Source organism: Fusarium vanettenii, assembly GCF_000151355.1.
Source record: "Fusarium vanettenii 77-13-4 chromosome 1 genomic scaffold NECHAsca_1_chr1_3_0, whole genome shotgun sequence".
NCBI classification, from domain to species: domain Eukaryota; kingdom Fungi; phylum Ascomycota; class Sordariomycetes; order Hypocreales; family Nectriaceae; genus Fusarium; species Fusarium vanettenii.
The window spans coordinates 1,698,074-1,723,076 of record NW_003315881.1 but is presented as its reverse complement, the minus strand read 5'-3'; the positions used below and the strand labels follow the sequence as shown (position 1 = coordinate 1,723,076).

Here is a 25,003-nt window from a genome sequence, read left to right as displayed (position 1 = left end):
CATAGAACTGGGCTAGCTGCTCAAGGTGTTGTGAAATCTCGTAGGGCAAGGTAGTATAATTGGGATCCACAGGAGTGGTAAAAGATATTGGTGAAGGCACTGAGTCTTCAACCCCCGGCGGGGGGCGAGATCTCTTGGCCTTAAAAGGGTAATGAGGATTCTATACAAGAGGAAAAAATCAATTCACCGCACATTTGGGTCGGGTCTGCTGGGAGGGGCTTGGGGGCGAGGTCAAGAAGAATATGCTTGACCGGAGAGTCATGGCACGAGAGCCATGATGGGGCGGCGACAAGAGGAAACGGGGGGGTTGATTGGCAACAGCCGCAGGGACCACCCAAAGAGACCGATGGACGGGGGATCAATGATATAACCCATGCAGCTTGCCGCCAACCGGGGAGAGGGATTCTCTTACCATAATGGCTGCAGTGAGACAGGACGGGGTGTGGAACAAAGACTGCGCAGTAGCAGCAGCAGGAGCGGCGGCGGCGGCAGTAGGAGCAGCAGCTAGAGACAAAGGTCGAGGTACCACCACGTGGGGACCAAAGTAGAGGAAATACAAGCAGGAACAAGGAATGCCTGGATCGCCCGGCTTGGGCCCAAGAAACACCGGACAAAGTTGAGCGACGCCGGGGTGAGAGGAGGGGGAGTGTGGTGGTAGGCTAAGGTGCCACGAAAGCCATCACCGGGACACTTGATGTTGAACCCCCGTAGTGCGCCGAGTGGAGCGCCAACGACGACCGATGCCAAAATAGCGGCTAGAGACGAGCCCAGATAGTCGATGAGAGAGGAAGATCGGTACGATGAGAGAGCCGGAGGAATCCAGAGGGGAACTAGGCGGAGAGGGGATAAGTAGGGTAAGCCCAACCAGGTGCCGTCGGCTCACTTCGAATGTGCGCAAGATCCAACGACGATGCTGCGCTGCCGTCTCGAGATGTTGGTGTGATGCCCGTGGCTGTTGACTGGGAAGCCTCGGGACTTCCTGTTAGGAAAAGACGCAGAGCCTTGTCTTGGCTCGCGGTGCTTGCTCTCGACTCGACGATGAAGCAAGCAGACTGAACGGTATGGTTCAGTCGTGGTACTAGCACACACAGAGTCTGGAGCGAGCAGCTGGTGGTGCTGGCAGGACCGGTATGCTCGCGGCCGCGATCAAGGTAGGGATGACGGCCGATGCGGGCTGCGGGCTGAGCGGGTTGGCGGCTGGCGGTGTGGTGGCCGTAGTGACTGGGCGTTGCGAATGAAGCAACGGCTCGACGCTCTGCTGGGAAGGGTGATGATGGACGAGTCTGTGAGAGAGGAAAGTGGACTCGGTGAGGACGGCGTCGACATGGCTCCGTGCTGAATAGTTTTTGACCGGTCTGAGGGGTACCATGGAGTGACAGGGGCCCGTCTGATTGCGGTGCTCGGACGGAGGAGGACCTGGGGATTATTACCCGCCCTGCCGCTCAGTGTGCCTGGAGTTCCCGATCAGGTGGAGAGATGCTGGGAACAAGGCGACAGCGAGGTGGGTTGTCCAAGACGAGGACCAGGCACTCAGAGACTTGGACTTTTGCTTAAGGCTGTCTGGGTGGTTCGATCCGCCAACACGGGTCCCAGTTTGCCATGCCCAGGCCTCGTTCCATCGACTATCAGTCGAATCTTGATCGGACTATTGTCCCATGGCCACGGGATTTAGTCGCGACAACGGTCGTTGGTGGATTGAATCGCCCATGTGACGGACATGGGGCTAGTGGTTATGGTTGCACAAATAGCCGGGGTTGGCCTGCCGCAGCGTCATTTTGCTTTTTCTTAGGCGGCCTACATAGGTAGGTCGCAAAGCCAAGTTGGCCGGGGTTGTCGAAACTCCTCAGGTAATCGACACATCAACGACGAGTAACGGCTCCAAGAGGTACAAAATCCCAAGTGCCACCCAGGGGTTGAAAAAGAGGCTTACTCTTGACATGCTAGCCAGTTGAGGCTAGATCTTGGATCCCGATCGCGAGAGCAAACCGCAGGATTACATCTCCATTTGTGACAAAGCGACTGGGGCCGTAAAGTGCAGATGCGCCAGCGCAACAAGGGCACGCGCGCGGCCAGCATTTTCAGTGTCCCAATGTTGCCGAGCGCAGAAATGCATGCCGAGTCCACAGAATCTGTGGGCTTCAGCTTTTTTTCCTTCTTTCCAATTTCTCATTCACCCACAGACCTGGTCGAGGCTGGGCGAGGTGGTGAACATGATGCTGAGTGTGCCGGACAACGTTGCTTGATTCAGAGCCATGTGACAAGACACCTGTACGCCATCGTCACGCAAAGACTTTGGTTGGTACAGTGGAGAGCAGGGGCGGGGACCGGTGAGACCAGGAACTAATATCGCTCATTGACCGTCTCCCAGAGACAGGCATCGGACCGATCGTCACCCGGCTTTGTGCATGATTGTTAATTGCGGGTTGTGCCTTGGACTGACTGAATTGGCTGCATAATAGCATTGTCGAGCCGTGCCACGCTAATCTCACCCATTCAAACATGGAAGACCAACGAATTTGCTTCAACATCAGCTATGGCGCCCTTTGTCGAGTCGTATTCGGCGAGGCGCACCGCAACGCCTCCGTGATGAGTGACGGCATGTGCATGCCTGTCTGTGTCTGTGTCTGTGCCTGTGCCTGGCCAGCCATGTTGCCTCTTTTCCCCGCCACTTCTTGATCCAAAGGACGGTATTGCGAGGTGAGGGCGTGAGATGAGATGGAGGCTTGGAGACAAAGGCCGGTGAGGTCGGTCTGTAAAGGATCCGTAGGTAGGCTGTGGTTGTAGGTTGCAAGGAGTGGCCGTTGAAAAGACCTCGGAAGTTGATCCCTATATCCCGTGACGTAGGTAGACGCAGAGTCGCAATGCACCTTCCTAGTAAAACTTTAAGCGACCTAACTTGACCTAGTCAAATCGGGTCGGGACGATTTTCACGAAGGAGGCACGATGGAGTTGACCGGTCCCCACCAGGACAACTGACGGCAGGTCCATCCAGGCACAACCGTTGAGTCCCGTCCAGGCAACTGGATGGAGATTATCCAACCCAATAGCATCAACCAATTCCATCCTGGCCACTCTCCTCTTTCATCTGCACCAGCACCAAGCAGCAAGATAAATTTAACGCGACCTCGAGAACTGGCATCTAGAACCCGACCTAAACTCGAATATCCACATGGCACATGGCTCCCGCTCCGCTAGCTCGCTCGTTAGTCTAGCCGCTATCCACCATCGGATCTTCCCGCCTCCTAGGCGAACCTTGGCCTGACTCGCTTCATGTATGGATAGACACGCATGAATACCTTGCGTTGCCATGCCGTCGCGGAGATTCGTTTGCCCAACCACTCTCCCATCAAGCCACATATGCAGCCGCCTACCTGGTCATGATTCAAAGGCCTAGCCCGCTCCGCGTCCCACGGATAACGGCGTCTGTTTGCCATGCCATGCATCCATCCCCAAGGTGCCGCCAACATGGCAACGCGGCACCACAGGGACGACTCAGGATAACCACTCGGGAGCTTCCCCGGCTTCATCCTGGATCATTTTGACATGACCTTTGCGCACTGCCCAGATCTTCCGGCTTGGCTCTCGAGAGTTGAAAACGAGACGGCACTTGATGGCTTTTCGGAACGCCGAGCCCGGCATGTCGGGGACCAACAGGTTGTTTGACAACACGAGCAATCGGCAACTCACAAGACACCCACCGCAGCTGACTGTCCAGGGGACGCGTGCCGATGCAGATGGCGATGACCGTTCCCAGGATCCAAGTGGTCGGTAATCCTGGGATTTGGAGATGTGACTACTCACCGGTCTGCTCACAGCCCTTGTTCCCAGAAGTCCGGTATTCCCCCACGGAAACATTTCAGGACCTGCCAGGATACTCGAAGCGAAGGTCATGGTACTTGTTGGTGTTATTTGCGGAAGCTCTGCATTGTCGTCGATTTCGGCTATGTCTGTCTGATCTGATCAGATCAGCAAGCGAGTTTTGGCTCGCTGTTCCTCTTCGTACCTACTCCTATATCCATCTCCATATGCTCGAGTGTCCCTCTCTCGCTCAAACGCGAGGCTCTTGCTACGAGAGTTTTCTGTCACGTTCAACTTTGTGAAAGTTGGGGCCATGGCCAAACCCAAACATGGGCTCGCCCTTGTAACACAGTCTGAGCATTGAGCTTGAGACCCCGGTCTCGTGTCTTACCGGGGCCTTTCTTTACTCATGACTTTATTTGCTTCTACCTGGGTGCTCATCCCAGCTTCATCTCCGAGCAACTCTCCTTGCTAGGATATCATTCATCTCTTAACCCTCGAGTATTATTACGCCCTGTGGTTCTCAAGGCAATCCTGGTGCCGAGATTTGTGCACCAAGGCTCACTTACTCTGAAACAGATATTATGCGCCGGTTCTTGAGTTGATCGCGTCTCTGTACCTGGGAAATCTACCGATCGTACGGAGTAACGCGGCTACAAACAGGCGGTCCTGCTCCATTCCATGGATGGTTGCTTCTGCTGTCGGCGACGAAAGACTTAAGCAAACGAAACGCCCCGACTCGGTTATATTTGCAAACGCCCCTCAAGAGATTGGAAACGCTACCAGAGGGTTGTCGCCTCTTCAATGACTGCTCGACCACATAGGATGTCACTTTTTGCGACGCCAGCTGAGAGTAGAGAAGACAAACATTTGTGACAGCTCTCTTGGACCACCTAGCCTCGCCATTTAACTCTTGTGTCTCCGGCTCCTGGCAACGGGTACTTGCCTTGCCGACCCGACAACGATTGGTCTTGTTCATCTTTGCCCACGGATGATGATTTTGTTGAGCAAGCAGCCCGCCATCTGCCAGCCCAAGTGGAACCCAGCGACGGTGACTCGAGTGAGCATCCATGAGAACTCGGGATTCGACCGCTCTCGCCGAGCTCTCGGTTTGGTCGCCAACTTCACATGGAAACTGGCGCTGCTGTTCCTCCTGCGAGGGACATAGCCTATCACCAAACGGCAAGTGTGATCAGTCACCTTTCGCTCCTGAGGACCAACAAACGGCCGTCTCTCGAATCATGTGATCAGACAGCCAGGCCAGACCAGGTCGGAGTGCTCCATTTCCAGCAACCAGCTTCAGAACCGTTCGCCAAACTCGGCTGTCCACTGTCATCCGCCAACGGCTCAGCTTACCTACCTCTGGATTCTCTCTGTCGCACAACAACTGGCAGTCAACCAACTCTGCCAGCTAAAGCGTCAACCTGTGTTACTCAATTTGCTGTTCTCAGTAGATTTGCCTGCTGATTTCTGTCTTCAACTTGCATTTGCTACTCCCTGGTCAGATTGGCTGATCTCATCGCAAAACCTCGAGCCTTTGCTCCCTTGCATCTGAGTCTAGAACCCCTCACTTCAACCGCCTGTCGGGTTGGGTTGCATTCGAGACATTCGAGACATACCGCAGGTGATTTTTGCCTCACCGTACGGCTATGGCACATTTTGTAGCTGACTCGGGTCATTTCTATTCTAGGTCTCCTCTTATCTGCGTCGCATCGTGCCATGGAGTTGAGCCAGCAGTCTATTCACGATGTCATCCATCCCACTGCAGCTTTCTCGGACCTTGTTCTGAACCCGGCCCCGGACTTGGTGAGCCAGGACGACCAGGCTGTCAGCTGGCAGGATTCGATTCTGAATCCCAAGAACCGGATAGACAGCCTCGCAGCGCTGGAGCGCCCCCTCTGGCGCATCGACGGCTGCACCGCCTTTGGAAGCCAGTTTTATGCCGTGCCGCTGTTTGTCGACTCCATCTCGCCGATGCGAGTGGATGTCTTTATTCCAGAGCCCACAAAGTTGTCATCGGAACTTCGCCGTGTTCTCGACGTGGATGTGGCATTTCATACTACGAGCGCAAAGCGCATCGCGCACCTTGGTATCACTCGCCATGTGCTCCGCATCCTTCAGCACTGGACTTCTCAGCAGCAAGACCCCACTGAGATGTTCAAGAATATTCCCTTTGGATCCAGGATTGTCTTCAAAAACTTGCCTGTGAATGTTGCAGATGCAGAAGTCTCGGTCGCCCCGACTCATTACCTGGAGCGACAGCTCTTGTCTGTACCCGGCCTGGAGAACTCGTGGGGTAAGGATGTGCAGCTGCCGCCTACCGTGGACATCAACGACGTGACGTACGTCTCACAGTTGCATGACAGCGTTTGCCTGGTCAAGATCCAAGGAAAAACGTGGATTTTCAAGGCACTGACCAGTTACACCAAGTATCTTTACCATGAGTTGAGGCAGCTCCTCACCATTCAACCCCACCCCAACATTGTTGCTCGGCCGGTCCACCTTGTGACCAAGAAATGCAGCTTTGGGAGCAAAGTGGCAGTCATTGGCTTCACGCTGGAGTATCATACTCACGGTAGCCTGCGTGACCTGATTCCTTTCCTCAGGATACACAACATGGTGTCGTTGGCTGACGAGACGAAATGGGCCCTCCAATTGGCCTCGGCCCTCGTCCACCTGCGCAAGATGTCCGACATGTTTTATCCCGACCTGAGACTGGATAACATTGTGCTATCAGCTTCTCGAGACGCTGTCATGGTTGACTTTGAGCAGCGTGGAGTCTGGTGCGAGTTTGCCGCTCCCGAGGTTAACGCTCTCGAGTACGTGAGGCTGCTTGCTATTGACGAAGAAATTCCGCTTGAAGTCAGCGAGAAGTATGCCAACATACTGACCGAGATGTTGCCTGGGTGGGAGGAGATGGGTGAGGGCGAGGAATACAGGTGGCCCTCAAAGGGCTACAATGTTCCCTGGGCATGCCTTACTCCGACAGAGCAGGAAGCCTGCGAGGTTTACATGCTCGGTCGCGTGCTGTGGTGCATCTTTGAGGGGAACAGTGCTCCTCAGAGAGCTGCAGTCTGGCTGTCGTATCGCTGGGAGCCCCAGGTTGAGTTCCCAGGGTATACGACGACTCCAGAACCGATGCGGCGCCTCATTGACCGCTGCACGCGTGGGAGGCAGGCCGGTCTAAGCAGGCTGATCGTGAGGGAGCGCAATCAGCTCGTGCTCCGACAGTACGAGAAGACTGGTCGGTCTACCCCCGAGGAGGTTCAGCAAACGGCGCGCGACTGGTGGTCCAAGGAGATTCAGGCCTCAGAGGAGTGGCTAGGCCAGAGAATTGAGGGTATGAAGACGGGTAGCTGGAAGGAGAACTACTATGACCGGCCTACGCTGAAGGAGGTTCTCGCCGAGATTAAGGCCTTCCGAGATGAGGCTGGACTCAAGGTTTGATATCATGGGTGGCATCTTGATTTGGCACAAGACAGCCCTCACACACAGCATCACAACAGCGCAATCACTACAGCATTAGTACAGTAGAGCAGATCCACGAGGGGGGCCAGGCGGCGGGTCCTATGAACCGCTCAGCCAGTGGCACGCGTTTCCTCGATTTTCCTTCCTTGCTACCAGACTCAGTTCAGTTTTGATAAAGTCAGTATCGAATTGACAAAGGTATTTTTATATCCATTTCATAAGGAGAAAAGAACGTAGGTACACACGTGCTCTCCCCTCGGAGCGAGTTCCGTTCCAATGTTAATAAACCATCCCGTGAAGAACCAGCTTCCAGGTTGTCCTCACCTCACCCGCTTCGTCCTCCGCCCTCCCGTCTGGCGAACAGAGCGCTTCAGCCCTGATCCTGTGCTCGACGCCCTCAGTCTCCCCAGCATGGCACGATACCGCTCGACGTAGCCTGCAGGAGCGCCATACAACTCGATCCTCTCGAGGATGGCTTCGAGGTTATTCAGAAACTGGCTTGCTGCCTCGGGAATCAGGTTCAACACGCTTAAGATAAAATCTTGATCACGATCGCCCACGAGGCGCAGATACAGATTGCGGTCGGCGCGCGGGGCGCTTGCTTGACCCTGGTCGCGGTTATGGGCCACAACCGAGTCCAGGATGTGGACGAGGCTGCGGGCGGCAGACAGGGCCTCGCGCCCCGAGAGTGGGCTGTCGCGCGTGTAAATCTCGTGGCGCATGCGACGGACGCAGCCAAGGATGTGAGAGGCTGCCCAGGGGACGTCGCGAGGGGACTCGGACCCTGCCGGCGGCCGATCCGCGTCCAGGTCCCGGAGCACACGGTCGATGCGCTGGGTAAGCTTGCGGAAGGGGTCATTGACAGGGTCGGTAGGGCGGGATGCCGAACGAAAGTAATGAAAGAAGTGGTGGTTGTCCATGAGCATACGGAAGATGGTCTGCTCGAGGTCGTGCCGCTTGAGTAGCTTCTTGCCCAGTGATATTTGGTCAAAGATGTTTGGTCTGAACGACTCTGGATCTTCGTCATAGATTGAGGAGAGAATCTCTCGAGCTTCTTGGGCTCGGTAGATATCAGGCTCATTGTTATACTCTGTTTGTGGAGTAACTAATTGGCAGTGTAGTCCATCGGCAAGAACGTCGAGATGGTAGTTTGCAATCTTCTGGAAGGGATCACCCATCTCTTCAGCGTAGCCGTCCTGGTTCATCTTCAAGGGCTTAGCCAAGTCATGATCGTACATGGTCTGCTTGACGATCTGGTCGAGCAGCCACAGGAGGTGCTCGCAGGGCTGCCCGTCGTTCCGGCACGAGCAGCTCAGGTTGGAGATGCCGTTCTCCGGGGCGCGGATCCGAATGGAGCGTGTGACAAGCTCCGTCATCTGGAAGGCATAGGTGTTGTTGATGCGGCGGCATTTTTGCAGTGCAATCCTTGGAGGCTCCTTGAAGGTATCGCGGACAGTCTCCTGGGTGGCTTCTGGGAGGTGGTCGACGGTATAAGTGAGCTTGGTGGGCGAGCGAATCGCCGAGGGCTCGCCGTCGTCAAACTCTGAGCTGTCATCGTCAAAGTCGGAGCTATCCGAGTCCAGCTCCGACCCGGAGGAGGAGGAGCTCGACTCATCATCTCTATAGGGCTGTTCTGACTCCGCAGCGAGGGACTGAGCCCTGGTGCGAGAGCGGGTTTCTGGGGGCATGCTCTCGAGTGACAGCCTGCTGAAGCGAGACACTGGGGCAGACATTGGCTATTGAGAAGGAGGAGGATGAGACTGCAAGCGAGAGAGGAAACGGGTCATGTCTGGGAGGATTCCGAAATGGCTTTATAGAGCAAACATCGATCAGGCTTGGATACCTGGGTATACCTTAGGTAGAGAGACGGACAGTCAAAGTGTGCTAGTTAGTATACAATACATCCATAGTGGCCGAAGCTGCGACCATCGACGGTTGGTGATGAGCCTCGAGGCCGGGGACAAGGACGCATGACGGGGTCAAGTCATCGTGGGCCCCCAATACGGCAAGAGTTGATTACCCCCATCACAGTCCAGTCCATCCATCCATCGCGAGATCGAGCAAGCTCCCCTACCTGTCCAAGGTGCATAGGTAGGTAGGTATGGTATGGTTGTCTAGGCGGTCGAGCTCGTGCGTGCGCGTGGCTGTGGAGGTTGAGAAGGGTGGTCCGGCTAGCGAGACCCATCAGACTTGCTTGTGTGTGGTGCGTGGTGCGCCATGACGATGGCCTAGCGGAGCCTGAGCCCTTCCAAGCCAAGCTACTGTCAATACCGTACGGTACAGGGGTTGGCGAGGTGCGGACGAGTCCACAACAGGAAAACGGAAGGATTGGATCCTTCGGCAGATGATTGAGGGTGCATACAGTCTTTCCTTGATGAGGAAAGTCTGTCGATGTTCAGTGAAATTGAGGTGGATGCGTGCGTGCGTGAAATCGAAGACTTGTGCTGTCGGTTGTGAAAACTAAGTGTCTCCTTCCGAGGTGCAGGGTTGTGTGTGCCGCGAACTATCCGCACCTTCCTACAGTCCAACACAGCACACACGCAGGAAGGAGCTACACAGCCTTTGCTCAACCCCATAACTTCCAAGTTATGGGGTTGACTCGCCACCACAGACAGCACTCTGAAACCGCTCCATCGTGGCCTCTACCGGAATTCATAACTACTTTTCCTCTTCTTCTTCTTCCTAGGCATTCTCAACCATCATGACAGGCAAGGCAAGTTGGTTCACCGTTCAAAGCCCCCCCGCTAAGCCACGAGGCCGCACCCGACCGCCCTTCCACCCGCCGGCGCTTGCACCACCACTCAGAGCCCTCCACGGCCGCCGCTTGCGACCGCGTCTGCGACCACCTTGCTCTCTACTGCGTCTGCGTCTGTCTATCGAGACTTTTTGCACAGCAGCAAGCAGTATCTTCCACTTTCTCTCCTTTCTCTCCTTCTCCTCTTCGTCTCTCTATCCACGGCCGCTGTCGATGCGGCCGAGCGTGCGCCCGGGCTTGGCTTTGGGTCACACGGCAAGGCGTTTTTCTCCCCCCTATACCGACTACCACCTGGGTAGGCAGGTAGGCAGGTATCTAGTTCCCCGATGCTTGTTTGTTAAGAGAACAACGCCACGAAGACGTCTCTCTCGACGCCGGACGGAGCCGAGGCTGCAGTTGTTTGTCTGCCTGTCTGTTTGCTAGCAAGAGAAATGTAAGGCGTATCCATAAATCGTGACGTAGAAAGTTGTTTGAGCTGCCGGACCACAGCCCCCTTCCAACTCCGCTTGAAGGAATCCCGCCGCATGTCCATCTGGTCAAGTGACCAAGATTCCAGCGAGATTCTTTTGCTTCTAGTTGCTACTCCAAGGCATCTCTCTGAGCTTGTGCTTGAGCCTGAAATCTTCGCCTGGAAGCGAGATGCTGTTATCAACCGAGCTGGCATCCCGATGCCCACTCCTGAGTCCATGCCACATGCCAGCCCGCCCTTACCGAGCTCAGTCCCCCGTCCTAGGGAGGAAAAAACCAGCTCGCGGAGCTGTATCCGTACATTTGCGGCATTTTGCCGTGTGACGACAATGGGGATCACTGCATTTGCAGCTCCGTGTTGGTGGCGGGCAAATTTCCGCATCATGACTAGGATGGGAACCAGACTGTCGGGTCCGGAATGGACTGGACTGTAGAAACCTGGCAGGGAGGACGAGGTCATGTCAGAATTTCTCAACAGATCAGCTGCTGTTGGGGGCGAACATGAGGATACAGTTCTTCTCCCTCGTGCTGCTGAAATGTAGATAACCTGTTCGTCATCAGCCCTAACTCGCCAAAGTGTATCCTCAAGTTGGTCTTGGTTGTCAGTGATCTGTGTCTATCTCAACCCCCTATTCCACACCGAAAAGTCCGGACACCTCCACCACACACTCCGGCTGGCCCTACCCTCCCTTCCCTACCTGCAGGGGATTAGACATGCTGAATCGACCAACAAGACTCATGTTGATGCCAAGGAACATGGCGATCGAGAGAAGCAGGCTTGAGGGGTATCCCCTTGGCTCTGCATGGAGTTGTCTACTGCAACGGTCTAGCTGCATCCCTACCTATCCTAGCTTGACAACTCCCGCCTTTTCTCGAATTCCAACGTTACAGTTCAGAAATCAGTCCAGTTCAGAGAGTAAGACTACACCTGAACCGGAAGTAAGCTACGAGCAACACATCACGAGTACCTGTCAAGTCACAGCCTCCATTCTGCGAATCGAGTTCCATTATCCCTTATCAAACTGAACTCGTTTCTAATCCACATACAACATGCGTGCTTCCTTTTTCGTCTCACCCGTCAAAGTAACAGTGATATCGTACGATTCAAAGCCACCGAGAAAAATGGGCAAAGACAAGGCCAGTCAAGGTCACAATTCTGTACGGTCTGGAGCCCATCAAGCAGACTGTGACAAAGGGAAGGGGGGTTGGCTTCTCATGGCCATGGCTTCGAAAAGAAGATAAAAAAAACAAACGAAACACCGCAACAAAAGCTATCCACAAGCAAAAACGACATCTGGCCTATCCCAGGCCAGATCCCCAAAGCAGTTTGTGACTGGTCATATCGCCACTTGCTGAATCAACCTTAATTTCCCCAGTGCACCATGTCCCAGAGCCGTAAAAGGAGAGGTGTTTGCGTGTCAGGCGAGTCCGAACCAAAAACCACCAAAAGCTGATGTGTATGCTGAGCTCCCTGCCTGGAGCCCCCTCCAAACAAGTGGTACAATAAGAATTACATCATGCACAGGTTTGGAGTGCGGGTCGCAACCCATCGTCGAAGCGGACAACTCGCGAGGCTGCGTGACTCCTGGTGGTTGCTTTATTGGTCGGGGCCCTGCCTTTTCGGAGGATCGTCTTCGGATCCGGCGAAGGAGATTTGGGAGAAGACGAAGACCGGCCTGCAGACGAGGAAGTCGACTTCCTAGGCAGGCTATCTACAGACCGGTCGGATTGTCAATCGATACCGTGCTGTTTCTTGAGCTGAGCTAAAGACTCGCGGCGGGCTTCGAGGTCCTCTTTTGACCTGGCCATCTTGTCGGGCTGATGGTATAGTACTGTTCACATCGTCAGCGCAAAGTCCAAATCCGAGGCTACATCCGAGGCAATATCCGAGGGCGCAGCAGACGGGCAAGCCGAAAGAAGGGCGACGCACCAACGAGGTATCGGTTCTGGAAGTTGAAGCCGTTGAGCTTGTCGCAGGCTTGCTTCGCATCCATTACGTCCTCATAGACGACGAAGGCTGTGCCCTTGGTGTTGCTCGCGATACCCTGTCGAACCTGGCTGTATAGACCGTCAGTATATACGCATCGATCTGTGCGACTCGAGCTGATGTGAGAGCGCGTCGCCGGGGTCGACGCTGTGGTTGCTCGGGGCCTGTGCATACCGAATTGGGCCAAATTTTCCGAAAAGGTCGAACAACTCCTCCGGAGTGACGTTGTAGCTAAATCGGTATCGATTAGTCGGAGTCGGACACGTCGACATCGGTCGCATCATACCTCAAGTTCTTTACGAACAGAGCTCTGGAGAATAGTTAGCGACATCTGATACAGCATGCAGGTGTTCGTGGGGTCAGATCGGGGGTCGGGATGAGATGGGTGATGAATGGATGGGGCGTCGGGCTTTCAATGTTGATTCGTGCTGGGTGTCGAGCGCGGGCGCGGGCGAGGCTGGCGACAAACATACCGATTGACTTCTGGGGCTAATTTACCGCCGCGACTACTCATCTCTTGGATGATGTTGATGATGCTGATACAGGTTCTGTAGGGAACGGGGAGAGCGCGGTGGGCGGAATACGGAGGAAGATGGAATTGCGAGCGGAGCGGAGGCGGCGAGGCGAGGCGAAAGACTGGCGACAGGATCGAGTCGATGCGATAGCGCACGTGACCTGTAGATGTGGTCCGACCTTGCCGCGATGCAGGGCTCTAATTGGCGGGCTTGTGCTAGGTTGGTCGTTTGGCGTGATTGAAAGCGGAGGATGCAGAGCAACGGGTGTCACTTGACTGACTGGGAAACACGTTTTGCACACTGTACTGTAGCCTAGGAGCAGTACTGTACAGTAGGAGAAAAGAGATAAGATGGTTCGGATGACGTTGAAGGAGACGGGTGAGGCTCTGGCGAGTTTTGGTTTATATGGTCATTTCAAAATTGGCAATTGCATTCAAGACCAGTCTTTATTTTTCGCCTTCCACATCACTTTTCGTACTGCATCACGCGACCTGTCCAGGTGTCCGGTTGGAAGGAGCAGAGTACCGACGTGGTACATGAGGCTCACCGTGATTTTTGGTGGAGAGCGCAGGCAAGGCTATGTACCAGGTGAGTGAAGCCTGGGGCATGCACTCGTACCCGCAAAAGCCCAACACCACTGGAAAAGAGCGGCACTTCCAGGCCGAGGACCCAGGCACGCAGCCATAAAAACCCCAAGACACAAAAGCAGTCCTTTGGAGTTTCTAATGCAAGAAGATCCCTGAATATTGTAAATAATAGCCTAGAGATAACTGGATATAGTATTCTAAGACTTATTATGTTATTTCTCATTTCCATGTCTGATTTACTTGTATTTAGACGATAGAGTGAGTACTCTTCACACGGCGCAGCCGTCGGTGTCTCGAGTTTTTTTTTACGACGGCGTGGTTGTCCCTGGGTCCCTGACTTCAGTTGCTCCAGAGGGTGAGGTGCACTGCAGGACCCCCTGGAACCCAGTCGCCAGGACACGTGGAGGGCCTCCCTTCTCCATTCTTGCAGCCTTCTCGTCCGTTCTTTGCCCGAAACCAACCAACGCCAACCCCAGCAGGTGATAGCATCTTCGCTCTCGACCGTAGGGCCGATTTTCTTTTTGCTCAGGGCCCCATTTCGTCTTCTCTGACTCGACGTCGAGCACAGTGCTCCAGACTGTCCCATGTTGAGAGATACGCGAACGAGTAATGCGAGGTTATCTGCTGCCTACTGTGCCTTACCGAGGCTGTGGTTAGTTTGAAAGCAACAATAAACGTCTTTTTGTTGTCATTGTTGTTTTAGATGTTGACTGAAACGTTCCGAGTTGTGAATTTCCAGTCACTTTACAAGATTTGCATCCAACCAAACGATGAAAACTCAACCTTACAAACACACCGTGAATGGCTCCATGACTTCAGGCATCCGCCAAACTCTGCCGATAACTTTGTCATGAACTTGAACCTTTGTTCATAGCCATAACCTTGTCTTCCCCATTTGAACCCTTTTCCCTTGCTCAACCCCATTAACTGTTTGCCATCGGCCAGATACATCCTCGAGAACCGGTTTTCATCAGCATCACCATGCAAGCTTCCACCCTGTTCCCGCACACTTGACTCTGTCGCCCGCATCCTTATTCACCTTCAAAGGGACTGATCGACATGTCCGACCCCGCCCGGTCACGCTTCGGTCACGGCGTCCTGCGCTCGTTTGACGCATGGCGAGGTTCCCGGGATTTCCTCGCCGACGTCATCGAATCCAGTCGGGCATCAAGCGAGACCGAGGAGCTTCTCCAGCAGAGCCTAGTCGCAGATTCAGAGGACTGGCATTATCTGATTGACTGCGCCGAATCACTCCGGAGGCTACGCGGCTACGACCAGCAAAGTCTAGATGGCCAAGATGTTGCTACCCACGTCTGGAGGATACTGAATGGGTTGGAACCGTCAACCCCGGTGGCATGGGAAGCTACCGATCGGCTTATTGCTCGGGCAAAGGAGCTGGAGCGCGACCCAGAAATCCGGCCACCGTCCTCAGCCGGGCTTCTCGACCATCAGCGGCAACGGCGGTGCGACTCGGAAGTCGGGTTGCCCTATTCTCAGCCGCCGGAGAGCGCGAAGCGCCATCTCACTACATCACACTACTGGTCCGACCAGCCCCAAGACCAACGCCCACAAGAAAGCCACAGGTGGAGCATCCCGACTCAATTGCCTCTATTGAATCTTGCCCAAGGCTGTGTGTCTGTGGCGCCGCAAGTAACGGGAGATGGCAACATCAACTACGTCTCAAACCAGCTATATTTCCAGTCCCAATTCAATCCCAATGAGCTGGTTCAAGGGCAGTGCTCTGATAAAATAACGGCCCCTGAAAATTGGACCGGCCTGTTAGAAGATCAGAGTCTGGGTGTGAAACACGTCAGTTCAACATCTCCATACTTTACACCACCAATTTCGGCACCGGAGCAGAAGCCTCAAGCCAAAAAGCGACCTCCTCGCGGCACGATATCTGCAGTGCCATTCGCGCCTCTCACATCGCAAACGTTTGGCCTTATTCAAGAAGTGTTTGCACACGAACCGTTCTGGCTGCTGATTGCGGTAACTTTTTTGATCCGAACAAAGGGTCTTCATGCAATTCCCGTGTTTTACAAGTTCAAGGAGCGTTTCCCCACCCCGATGGCGGTTGGCGACCCAGCGAATACGGATGAGCTTGTCGGCATGATACGCCATCTCGGGCTCTCAGTTCACCGTGTGGCTTTGATGCAAAAGTATGCTCAAGGTTTCCTGCACAATCCGCCGAGAGCTGGCAAGACGTACAAGGTGAAAAATTACGACCCAAGGGACTTTGACCCGTCGGCAAAAGTATTTCAAGAGTTGAACAGCAACCCTTCAACACCTTCGGAGGAAGACCCGGATGAGCATGACCTTGAAGCGTGGGAGATTGGACATCTCACCAAAGGCAAATATGCCATCGATAGCTGGCGGATATTTTGCCGTGATGAGCTGCTCGGCCGAGCCACGGATTGGAACGGGGGTGGGCGAGAGCCAGAGTTTCAGCCCGAGTGGATGAGGGTCCGGCCAGACGACAAGGAGCTCAGGGCATATCTAAGATGGATGTGGATGAAGGAGGGCTGGGAGTGGGATCCCGTCTCAGGTGAACGCACCGTCTTGCGGGAGGAGATGCAGCGGGCAGTAAACGAGGGAAGAGTCGAGTACGATGACACGGGCGGATTAAGGATCTTGGAAGAGCCGAGAGTGGGTTGGATGGATTCTGATGTCTTGAATGCCGGACCGCAGGAACATGTGCGTACTGTATCTGGGACTGACTAAGCTGACTGGAGGTTTTGGTGTTAGTGTGTACTCTGTAGGATGAGAAGCCGAGTTTCTGTCATAGCACAGCCCCAAGATGGAAGAGGCGTCTATTCAACCTTCTGAATTACAAGCGATCTTCAGAGCCTTGATAAGGATACTTCACTGGTGCAGATTCGGAAGGTCAAGGTCCGAGTGTGCTGCAGCAAGACGCAGCAAGACGCAGCAAGACGCAGAACAGAGGCTGTGCGCCACTTAGAGAGCAGCCATTGTGAAGCTTCCATTCTTGGTGCTTCTTAGCTGCCGACCCTGGTGGCTGGGGTCCCGTATTTACGCGCGATGGAGGCCCGGTAGTGCTTGTACTTCCCAGCTTGGCAGTACCTCGCCTGCCCCTGTAGCATGCCTTGCAGGACAGGTCCCTTTCGATTCAGGAGTACCAGCCAAAGACCACTCAAGGGAGCTAAAAAGTGGGCACGTCTACCTCGCATCATCACGGGATCTCGAAAGGACACCGTTGTTACAATTAAGTAACCCTCCTTCTCTGAGGTCATCGGCTCCAATTGAACCACAAAGGACAACTCACCTCGACGCCTCGTTCGTCTTGCTTGTCTCTCCTTGCCCTTGCACGCTCGCACGCTCTCTATTTTTCCTAATCTTCGTTTGTAAAGCTTCTCACGCCGTTTGGTCCACCTCGTCTCACTGTTGTTCTCTTCAACCCCCCGCGGCCGATCCCACCTTTTTGGCCAAGCTCTCAGGACAAGATCTCGAGCTTGCTTGGTCCTCTCCTTCAACCCTCTTCGGCTTGCTACCTCGCACAAGCTGAAGAAGACTCGCTCGACGACGACGACATCATAAGCTGCCGCCCGTCGTGACTCTTCGTCAGCAGGCCTGCACGCGACCAGAGAGGGCAACAACTCGTCTACGATTCTACAACCATGTCCCAGCGATTCAACTCTGGCTACGGCCTTGGTGGCCCCGCGCCCTATGGTGCCGCCCAGAGTGTTGATACTCAGCAGAGCGAGGGCGCTCTCGAGCAGATCCGGCTGTACACTAGCAAGATTGAGGACGCTCTCGACAACCTCAGCGAGCCCGTGAAGCCGTGAGCCGAGTCTATTGTCAGGAGGAAAGCTTCAGAGAGCTAACTTTGAACAGCTATCTCCCTGCAATTGGTCGCTTCCTGATCGTCGTCACCTTCTTTGAGGATGCCCTTCGCATCATCACTCAATGGTCCGACCAGCTTCTCTACCTGCGAGATTACAGACACAGTAAGACGCCAACCGCTCACCAGCTAGAGTCGAGTTGAGAGTTCTCACACTTGAAACAGTCCCGTCCGGAATCACGCACCTCTTCCTTCTCGCCAACATTCTCGCCATGTTCTCGTGCTCCATTCTCGTCATCATCCGAAAGCACTCCGACTACGCCGTCGCCGGCCTCATGGGCGTCGTCGTGACCCAGGCCCTCGGCTACGGCCTCATCTTCGACCTCAACTTTTTCCTCCGAAACCTCTCCGTTATTGGTGGCCTTGTTATGGTCCTGTCCGACTCGTGGGTCCGAAAGACCAAGGCCTTTGCCGGTCTCCCCCAGATCGACGAGAAGGACCGCAAGATGTACTTCCAGCTGGCTGGCCGCGTCCTGCTCATCTTCCTCTTCGTTGGCTTTGTTTTCAGCGGCCAATGGTCTCTGTGGCGTGTCCTCGTCTCCATCCTGGGTGGTGTCGCCTGCGTCATGGTCGTGGTTGGATTCAAGGCCAAGTACAGCGCCACTCTTTTGGTTGTCATTCTGAGCATCTTTAACCTCCTGGTTAACAACTTCTGGACTGTAAGTTTGAGTGATTTGATCTCAGGGTTTCAGTGGCTAACAATTACAGCTTCACGAGCACCACCCTCACAAGGACTTTGCCAAGTACGACTTCTTCCAGATCCTGTCCATTGTCGGCGGACTCCTGCTCCTGGTCAACAGCGGCCCCGGCCAGTTCAGCATCGACGAGAAGAAGAAGGTCTACTAAACCCAGACGGGCGGGCTAGGCCCAGCAGAGAGAGGGCGCCGAGGTGTCCGGCGTTGACAGGGCATTTTCTATTTACATTGGGAACGGTCTGAAAAGTTGCACTCAGTGGTTGAAGCCAAGTTGCGAGAGATGGAGGAGCAGCGGGTCGATACGATATTGCAAGTGATTCTAGAAGCTGCTTCTATAGCAAACCAGATGGAATGAATAAATGGACGATTTACTATGCCTTGTAGACGTGTTACGCAGAGATGTTGGGAAACCGCTTGGTTTTAGGGTAGATGGACTAGGCGCCTATGAAAACGACTTATATGCTACAAACAAAGGTAATCTGATAGCGTTCATTGTAGTATAGATGTGCGACTTAGCTGTGAGAATGCGTTCGCCGAGGGTATTGCTTTGTGGCATGGAGGTCTTCTTGCATTGGCCATAGTTGCTGCTCAATCATGAGGGGGTCAAGTCACGTACCCATGAAATGACCAGTTGCGAACGAGCAAAGTAAACGGGTAAACAGCATTCAACCCTAAAGGATACAAAAGGCTCATTCATTTGTTTCATTGTAGAATATGAAGCTAATTGTCACTTTCGAACCGACTTGATCATCTTTGTGCCCATTAACCTATGCAAGATCCAGCAACTCAAACAAACACCAACCAATTTCTCACATAGTTAGGTAAACATATATATTGTCGTATTTCACCAATATTAATACATATACAACGATCGATATTGTAATGCCCCATACCTGTGAATGTGGCACATGGAACATGATGATGGCAGGCTAATGTGATGGCGGATACTAGGGAATCTCTACCAATAACGAGGCTCACCATGGGCCACGCCTATTGCAGTGAAATGGCCTAGATTAAACGAATATGCCAAGACATGTTGGCTTTCGCCTATAGACCTTGCATGTGAGCTATCATGATCCTTCGGGAGATGCGCTCACAGGGCTGAGGGTCACGCGATCAGTAATTGGCACAACAACGACTGACTGTGCCATGATGCAAAAGACTAAGAATGATTCATATTCAAACAGCTCTCCAAACACGGCTTTTCTTTCTTTGTTGGAGTAGAACGGTGACAAGTGGCGAGTGTCATGATTAGACGCAACTCATCATGGGAGGCCAATATATTAATAAGTGATACAACACTTCCACTAAATGGCACCCGCTGAAAGAGCACAAGTCATATCGATATGGACTCAAGAGTGTTTGTTGGTATTAATTCACCATGTTGAGATGGGAGCCGAGAGAAGATTACACAGAACAAGATCTGACAACTAAGCAAGAAAGATGTTTATTGGGTTGGATATTTCCCGACAAACTCAACCTTGCCAGATTAGATACTAAACAATCTAGCAGTAGTCCATACTATGGATATTACATGTGGTATTGCGCCAGACAGGCTGGCCAAGTGAAACCCCCGAGACGCTGGCTGTCCAAAACAGCTTACATGACGGTACCCTTGGTCTGGGTAAGCTTCTTGACGTTGATGTTCCTGAGCATGAAGACCCAGATAGCGGACAGGGCCATGATGACGAGACCGGCAGTCAGCATTCGGGTCTGGGCATAGCCGTAAGACTTCTGGATGGCGATTCTCGTAGGGCTGTTGACGGGGTAGGACAGCTGAGTCGGGAGCATGCTGTAGATCATGGTGATGTTGGCCATGGCATCCTCGGGCAGGTTGCGCTGGAGGGCGGGAAGGAAAGTGTTGGTCCAGATAGCACCCGAGATGGCACCGCCGATGGCGCCACCGATACCGCCCGAGACGTACAGAGTGGCCAGAGCAGCGGCAATGTACTCTTGCTCGACGGCAGCGAGGACAGCGAGCTGCATGTTGAGGATGAAGATGGAGCCGGCAATGGAGATGAAGATCTCACACATGACAATGTAGCCGATGTACTGGTTGGGCTGACGGAAGTGGATCATGAGACCCTGGGCGAAGAGGTACAGAGGGATAGCAGGGTAGAAGAGCCACTTGAAGTAGCCAGTGCGGCGGATAGCGTAACCAACGATGAAGAGGAGGATACCCGAGACGATCTGGAAGGTCGAGTTGACATATCCGGCTTCGGCAGGCTTGAGGTTGGCAACGACCTGCAGGAAAGAGGTGAAGTAGAGGTTCCAGCAGTAGTACGAGGCCTGGTAGGTCATGTCGATGAGGCAAGCGCCGATGACAGTGCGGTCGGTGAGGAACTTGCCCTGGAGGAAGGGAACGGGAGCCCAGTAGTACTCCCAGAGACCGAACAGGACGAGGACGAGGAAGCCGACGATGATCATGGCGATGATGTAGTCGGACTTCCAGCCGTTGGGAGCGTGGCTAGCGAGGGTGAATGGCAGAAGGAAGACGGTCAAGCCGCCACCAAAGAGGAAGACGCCGACGACTGTCAGTCTTGTTAGCATGAGAGTATTGAACATGGCCAAGGCCAGACTGGGATTGCCACTCACTATCAAACTCGCGGAAAAAGTACAAAATCTTCTGGGGAATGGTGCGACCACTCTTCTCGTGCTTAACGATACCCTGCTTGACGGCCTTGCGGAGGTTGATCTTGAGAACCAAGTACAGGGGGAAGGTGACGACAGGCAGGATGATGGCGAAGCAGCCAAAACCCCAACGCCAGTTCTTGACGTTGAGCAGGAAGGCCTCAGCAGCCTTGGATCCGGCAAAGGCAGTGATCATGTAGGGGGACGAGGTGAAGGCAAAAGTCAGACCTCGATTGCGGAGGTTGGAGGCATCAGCAGCCAGAACACCGACAGTGTAGATCATGCCTCCGAAGCCAACAGAGTAAAAGACCTGGGCAGCGCAGAAGGTGGCCAGGTTGTGCGAGGCAGCAGTGAGGATGAGGCCGATGGTGGCAAAGGTGACCATGAGGAGGAAACCCTCAGCGCGACCCCAGACGTTGAGCACCTTGGCCATGGGGATGTAGACGGCAGAGGTCATGGAATCAGCGACAATGGCGACAACAGTCAGGAGGGAGTGAGAAGCCCATTCGCTGGTGGCATAGGGCAGCATGACAGCGAAGATGGAAATACGGAAGCCCTGGACGAGGAAGAGGAGCCAGATACTGGCGGCAAGGTTAGCATGGTGTTTCTCATGTTTCCTATGTGGTTAAGGGAAGCATACAGACAGAGCAGGGCAGCCAGAGAGCCCTTGCCCCAGACCAAGGTGATGGCCTGGATGTCCTGGACACCATGGGAAGCATTCTGATCGGGAGCGCTTTGGTCGATGGCATCGTTAATGTCTTGGTTGACATCGGCCTTCTCATCGGCGTTGATACCGGCCTCAGTGACAGGAGCCTCAGTGGCCTCTGGGCGAGCCTCCTTGGGGCTGACGCCGGCCTTGATCTTGTCGAGGATTGACATTGTCGTCTTGAGCAGAAGAGGGGTTTGAACTCGAGATGAAGACAAACGCCTTTGCGAGTGATTGATGCTGAAGAGAAGCAAAAGACAAGATGGATAAGATGGAGAGAGAGAAGCTACTATTTAAGCTACATGCGCGGATCGAGACCCTGGACCGACGATGTCCCAGGCCCAAGGATGGACCAGGAAGTCACTCGAGGCCCCCATGAGGTCCATTCCATAATAGGACGATGCCGCAGTTACCGATGTGGATGGGATGGGATGTGGATGGGGATGGGGTGGAAATGCACAAGATGGTAGAGAGAATGCTCAGTCGAGAATTCAGATTACAAGTGGCGAACGAGTGGGGGAAAGAACCCGAGATCGGAAGAGGGTGAAAATTTTTATCTAATCAGATCAAAGGGTAAGATCCAACCACGGAACAAGTCGACTGTTTTGAGTGATGTTGGTTGTTGTTTCCATACTCAACATGAGTAAATGGAGCCCGAGCTATTAACGCTACGACCAAGAGGGAGCTAAGCTAAGCTAAGCTAGGGGGGGTTCTCCTCCGAGGCCCTCAAGTCAGCTACGAATAACGTCCGGGCCAAACCTAGAACCTTGGCCTTGGCTTGGCTCTGGGACGGACGGGATGGATCGTCTGAGCTGGCTGGGGGCCAAAGCAGAAAGGCATGGCGTGGGTTCATGGAACGTAGTACGTACTAACTTATTCATCTGAATGAATGAATGAATGAATGCGTCCGCCCCTGGCTCACCTCACATGGCCTCCCGGGGCAGAGATGCCGGCTTCTCGCCTTGGCGCAGCAAGCCACAATCTGTCCCCGAACCCAATCACGCCTCGTGAGATTCTCACTATATCCAACTTATGCCCGGTCTTGTCTGATCATGACCATATTTGACATGCTGACCCGCCCACTTTGCCAAGATCTGCAGAACCAACAACGGGACGGAGAGAGTCAAAAAAGCCCCCCACGACGCTACCGCCCAACCAGAGCCGAGGGGACGACGAGAGATGCCCCTGGTTATACCTGACCCTGGGCCGAGGACCAAAGTCCAAGAATACCACCTTCTCTCCCACCCTTTGTCCGAGAACGCCTGATCCCGGCATGCACAAGAGCCAACGGTTTTCAAACCGGAGCCACTCACCGCAGGTGCCGAGACAAGTGTCCGACTTCCAACACCCCGAGTTCCCCATCACATCACACCGTGCCATGTCCGTGACTCTCCCCCACGCTGTGCCTCATGAGTGTCTTGACTTTTAACATCGATTCTATAGACCCATGGGGACATGACCCATCTCATCTTTTGCGGGCGGAGGATGCCGTTGACCCTGCATCTCACATGCACGCTGCATTCTTCACGCCTTCTCCCCTTGCCGCTCGCCGCGCGGCCCTACATTGAACCAACTGCACAACCTCCTCTGCAAGCACCTGACGACGATCCAGACGATCGGGAACTCCAAAACCCATAACGTCTCGCCAATGCATGTGAGTGTCCCCATCACGATCGGTCCTGACCGGCAGGTTGGGTGCAAGATTCAAAAAGAGTAAGAAAAAAAAAAATGAACTGGAGCTGATGCTAGCTATGTATCGCCCCTTTGAAATTTCCCTGCCGTGTTTCCAACTCTGACGCTATCCAAACGCCGCAGACCCTCAAGCAGACTATTTGCTACATCTCATCTACATACAAATCATTGTACACGCACGCCCTTTTGCTTCATTTCCGGCTTGGGGCCAGCGCCGCCCACTCGTCCCGGGTGATGCTGTATTCCACCTCTCCCTCCTCGATACCCGGCGGAGGGCTGTCGTACTGGTTGTGGAACGTCCTAACGTGCTTCAGCCCGATCTTGGACATGATGGCACGGGAACCGGCATTGACAGCCATGGTCTCGCCGAAAACCTCATCGGCGCCTAGCTCTTCCAGACCGTGCTTGACCACGGCGCGGGAGCCCTCCTTGGCAAACCCTTGGCCCCAGAACTTGGGTAGGAGCCGCAGGCCAAACTCGACCCTCTTGCAATCCACTTGAGGAGTCGAGGCCTCATCCTCTTCCGTCTCGCTGCTGTTGGTGCTACTGTTGCTGCTGCGCCGGCTGGTGCTCTGGCTAGGGGCGAGAATCCACCAGCCGACAAACTCATCACCGGCGAACCCGGCCCAGCAGCCCAGACCTGTGCCCACGGAGGCAGTCTCGAGGAGCAGCTTGTGTACGATGGCCGAGTCGCTGGCGCTCAGTGGCTTGCCGTAGCCAATGTATCGCATGACTTCAGGGTCCGAGTCTAGCTGGTAGATGTAGTCCCCGTGGCTAGGCGCGAGTGGCAACAGCTCGAGGCGTTCGGTGCGGAGAGTCGCCTGTGGCATGATGAAATTGGCTTGGGGGTGTTGGCTGGTGGCTTGAGGAGAGAGTGGTCCAGACTATTCTTTTTGTCTAGTGTGGTTTGATTTGATATGAGGCCTCTGTGAATGGTTGCAACAGTGATGACAACGAGGTTGAGGCTTCCTGTCGCCCCCTTCTTATACACGCAGGCAATGGACCCCTCGCCGAGCACGGAATGAATGCTTCGTGTAGCAAGCAGCAGGAAGATGGCGATTTGCCATCCACTGCCATGCTGATCAACGGGGTCAGGGCCGGGCCTGCAAGGACGGACGCTGGGCAAGCAAGGTGCTACCGTGTGAAACCTTGGGGAGGGTTGATCACCATCTTGGCGGGGATGTGCCGTCTGTGTGTGAGATACGTTACCTTCCTTACTTGTGAGGTGAGAGCGTGTGCCGTGCAGCAAAGCAGAGCAAAACACAGCTGAGCAGGCCTTGGTTTAGGCCAAGTTGTCGTCATCGTCGTCGGCCGAAGTGATGACGGTCTTACCCCCCTTGTCCTAGTCTCGAAATGAACGGCAACTGCAGTCGGTCGAAAACGGAGTCTTGGGGGGACATTACAAGGCTGCCTGGAGGGTGTTCCATAGGGCACAAAACGTATCAGATTGCATTGGATGTGACGACCTGAATTCGCCGCCTTGGCGATCCCACTTTGTGTGCTTTCTTTTGTCAAATGCAACCTTAATTGGTCGTTGCCCAATCACGCTTTTTCGGGATCTTCCTTCACTACTCCCTACAGCCTGCGTCTAGACGGCCAGAGTCCGGGATCCCATCGCCATCGGTTTTTTGGCTTCCCCTCCCGTCCCCGGGGTTTGTCCGCAGGGGGGCCATCATCAGACGATTAATCAGTCAGCAGAAATGGATCTTAACTCCATCCCGCGTATTAGCGAGACGGACCCGAGAAGGGTAGGGCCAACGCGAGAAATGCCATGCTCCCACTCCGTGTAAACGCTTTCCCGGATATTGGAGTGTTTTTTAGGGTGCACCACAGCCGAGCAAG

The 25,003-nt window shown here is 54.2% G+C and overlaps 7 protein-coding genes across 7 annotated transcripts; 3 read left to right on the top strand and 4 right to left on the bottom strand.

The window, feature by feature from the left end:
• Positions 1 to 5,517: 5,517 nt before the first annotated feature.
• NECHADRAFT_90115 (uncharacterized protein) lies at positions 5,518 to 7,245 on the top strand (the record flags this gene model as incomplete). The annotated part of the gene is made up of 1 exon (XM_003054247.1): positions 5,518 to 7,245. One exon carries the CDS (start codon positions 5,518 to 5,520, stop codon positions 7,243 to 7,245), a length of 1,728 nt encoding a protein of 575 aa, XP_003054293.1.
• A 341-nt stretch (positions 7,246 to 7,586) lies between these two features.
• On the bottom strand, positions 7,587 to 8,954 carry NECHADRAFT_74867 (uncharacterized protein; the record flags this gene model as incomplete). The annotated part of the gene is made up of 1 exon (XM_003053534.1): positions 7,587 to 8,954. The coding sequence occupies one exon, from the start codon at positions 8,952 to 8,954 to the stop codon at positions 7,587 to 7,589; it is 1,368 nt and encodes a 455-aa protein (XP_003053580.1).
• A 3,266-nt stretch (positions 8,955 to 12,220) lies between these two features.
• Positions 12,221 to 12,990, bottom strand: NECHADRAFT_74866 (uncharacterized protein; the record flags this gene model as incomplete). The annotated part of the gene is made up of 5 exons (XM_003053533.1): positions 12,221 to 12,321; positions 12,420 to 12,547; positions 12,651 to 12,707; positions 12,763 to 12,786; positions 12,950 to 12,990. 5 exons carry the CDS (start codon positions 12,988 to 12,990, stop codon positions 12,221 to 12,223), a joined length of 351 nt encoding a protein of 116 aa, XP_003053579.1.
• Positions 12,991 to 14,637: 1,647 nt separating this feature from the next.
• NECHADRAFT_90114 (uncharacterized protein) lies at positions 14,638 to 16,299 on the top strand (the record flags this gene model as incomplete). Its single annotated transcript, XM_003054246.1, has 4 exons — positions 14,638 to 15,161; positions 15,206 to 15,255; positions 15,362 to 16,224; positions 16,267 to 16,299. 4 exons carry the CDS (start codon positions 14,638 to 14,640, stop codon positions 16,297 to 16,299), a joined length of 1,470 nt encoding a protein of 489 aa, XP_003054292.1.
• Positions 16,300 to 17,213: 914 nt separating this feature from the next.
• On the top strand, positions 17,214 to 18,283 carry NECHADRAFT_74864 (uncharacterized protein; the record flags this gene model as incomplete). Its single annotated transcript, XM_003054245.1, has 4 exons — positions 17,214 to 17,377; positions 17,431 to 17,543; positions 17,603 to 18,096; positions 18,146 to 18,283. 4 exons carry the CDS (start codon positions 17,214 to 17,216, stop codon positions 18,281 to 18,283), a joined length of 909 nt encoding a protein of 302 aa, XP_003054291.1.
• A 1,338-nt stretch (positions 18,284 to 19,621) lies between these two features.
• On the bottom strand, positions 19,622 to 21,642 carry NECHADRAFT_74863 (uncharacterized protein; the record flags this gene model as incomplete). The annotated part of the gene is made up of 4 exons (XM_003053532.1): positions 19,622 to 19,628; positions 19,736 to 20,663; positions 20,728 to 21,344; positions 21,404 to 21,642. The coding sequence occupies 4 exons, from the start codon at positions 21,640 to 21,642 to the stop codon at positions 19,622 to 19,624; spliced, it is 1,791 nt and encodes a 596-aa protein (XP_003053578.1).
• Positions 21,643 to 23,352: 1,710 nt separating this feature from the next.
• NECHADRAFT_74862 (uncharacterized protein) lies at positions 23,353 to 23,991 on the bottom strand (the record flags this gene model as incomplete). Its single annotated transcript, XM_003053531.1, has 1 exon — positions 23,353 to 23,991. One exon carries the CDS (start codon positions 23,989 to 23,991, stop codon positions 23,353 to 23,355), a length of 639 nt encoding a protein of 212 aa, XP_003053577.1.
• Between the last annotated feature and the right edge of the window lie 1,012 nt (positions 23,992 to 25,003).